Raw genomic sequence first — 2,095 nt, 5'->3', positions numbered from 1 at the left:
AAAGGTCCCTGGGGGGGGGGGGGGGGAATATAATAAACCAGACTGCTGGTCTTAACTGGTCTCAAGCAAATCTCCCATCCTTGCCCGTTTAAAAAGTCAACAAACTGCACCAAGACGAGGAGACAAAACAGCTGTTATTTTCTCAGCAGAAAATTGTTGTCAAATAGGCTACATTACCCACCCGTAAAGAAAGAAATAAAGAAAGTTAGTTAGTTAATAAAACAACTACCGGTATTTATATAAACTGACCAAATCAATTTCGTGTTTTAATTTTTTATCATACATGTATGTTCTATAGATGTAGATGCATCTGTAGCTTCAGTTGCTGGTGCATGTAGACATCTAGTGGTAAAAACGTAAATCTGCAATGCAAGTTTATTGTAAAAAATTGTTTAAAAAAATAAAAGACATTAATCGATTAAAAAAAACATGAAGAAATTGTATTTATTTATTTATATTTGTCGTAAATGTTTGTGGGTGGCCTGCCAGCACTAATTGATCAGTAAAATGATTCAGCTGTGCACAGGTGATTGACACTTTAAAAGTTCACAGTTGTGTTGGTGTTTAGTGGCTGCTTTGAGACCTGTGGGTGAGAAACATAATGGGTACGTTTTTGTTTGTTTGTTTGTTGTTATTTCAAGTGTCTTTTGTTCGCAACGTTTTGTTTCGCTTTATTTTGTTTGTTTAGTCTCTTCGGTTAATGTTCTTTTTCAGCCGCACAGACCGTGTTGATCGTCTACGCGCACCAGAGCGCAGGATCATTCAATGCGGCTGTTAAAGATGCTGCTGTGGACGCGCTGAAGAAACAGGGCTGTAACGTGCTTGTGTCTGATCTGTATGAAATGAAGTTCAAGGCCACGGCTACAAAGGAGGATATTACTGGTGTGGGAGGCAGTGTTTTGTTCGTTTAGAAAATATTAAACCAAGAACTAGTGCCTTATCGGAGCTCAGTGGCAGTAATTGCACGATTTTCTGGGGTCTTTTTTATTTTTTTGTATTTTTTTTAGGAGCCGTGAAGAACCCAGAGCATTTCTGTTATGGAAATGAGACCATGTTGGCCTGGCAGGAGGGGCAACTGGCTTCAGATATCGTAGATGAGCACAAGAAACTAAACGAAGCAGATCTTGTCATTTTTCAGGTATGACTTTTTTTTTTTTTTCTTTTTGATATTTCTTCTCCTTTTGGGTCTTTGTAAGTCTTTGACCACTTTTGTCAATTTCTTTAAGTTTCCCATGTACTGGTTCTCTGTTCCTGCCATCATGAAAGGCTGGATGGACCGGGTTCTTACGCTTGGTTTTGCGTACACCTTGGAAAAGCGCTACAGTGAGGGCATCTTCAGGGTGAGGCCTGCACATCATAAACCCCGAATGTTGGCTGCTCTCTAATGAAATTTGAGTGGGCTGTTAATATTGGTATAATTTGAGCGTTTAATTCATGTCAGGACAAGAAAGTCATGTTATCCTTCACTACTGGTTCCCATGAGACCATGTTCAGGTCCAATGGGATCAATGGAGACATGAATGTTACTCTGTGGCCAATTCAAGTAAGAACATCATCCCCTACATTCCTTTATTCTAACTTTTGTCCGTCTAAGTTCTGCTGTGTTCCAAATGGGATGATACCGCTTCTGAAAGGTACTTCGAAATGAGAACGATCATAGCCACCATATTAAAGGGTTATTCCAAACCGAAGTACTCAACTGGCCACCCCAGGTTAAAAGTACACTTCCATAATGTTCTTGAAGTGCTCCATTTTCGCGCACTATATATGCATATATGTGTGTGTGTGTGTGTGTGTGTGTGTGTGTATATATGTGTGTATGCGCACGCACATATGCAGTGTTAATGGAGTTTGCATTTCATACAAACCTGCAACTTCTCCACTGTTTCCTCTCTTTGTAGAATGGTGTCCTCAACTATTGTGGCTTCCAGGTCCTTGCTCCACAGATCTTCTGGGCACCCACACATCTCTCTCCTGAGGCTCGCGAAGGCCTGTTGGAAGGCTGGCGCACTCGTCTTCAAGGTCTCCTAAACGAGGCACCTCTCACCTTCCCACCTGTAGACATCTTTGATGAGGGGAAAGGCTTTCAGCTCAA

The 2,095-nt window shown here is 41.1% G+C and overlaps 1 protein-coding gene across 2 annotated transcripts in view; it reads left to right on the top strand.

The window, feature by feature from the left end:
• The first annotated feature begins 506 nt into the window (after window positions 1-506).
• Window positions 507-2,095, top strand: part of LOC107670699 (NAD(P)H dehydrogenase [quinone] 1-like) — a 5,965-nt gene continuing 4,376 nt past the window's right edge. The window contains exons 1-6 of one of the 2 annotated variants that reach the window (XM_016463388.1): window positions 507-605; window positions 715-882; window positions 1,008-1,138; window positions 1,227-1,340; window positions 1,442-1,543; window positions 1,902-2,082. In XM_016463388.1, coding sequence (XP_016318874.1) covers window positions 602-605; window positions 715-882; window positions 1,008-1,138; window positions 1,227-1,340; window positions 1,442-1,543; window positions 1,902-2,082 — 700 coding nt within the window. In that variant the 5' untranslated portion in view covers window positions 507-601. Of the gene's footprint in view, window positions 606-688; window positions 883-1,007; window positions 1,139-1,226; window positions 1,341-1,441; window positions 1,544-1,901; window positions 2,083-2,095 lie in introns of both variants that reach the window. The other variant, XM_016463389.1, reaches the window with a different exon arrangement.

The sequence above is a fragment of the Sinocyclocheilus anshuiensis genome, unplaced genomic scaffold, assembly GCF_001515605.1.
Source record: "Sinocyclocheilus anshuiensis isolate Anshui unplaced genomic scaffold, SAMN03320099.WGS_v1.1 scaffold1278, whole genome shotgun sequence".
NCBI lineage: Eukaryota > Metazoa > Chordata > Actinopteri > Cypriniformes > Cyprinidae > Sinocyclocheilus > Sinocyclocheilus anshuiensis.
This window is presented reverse-complemented; position numbering and strand designations above follow the sequence as displayed.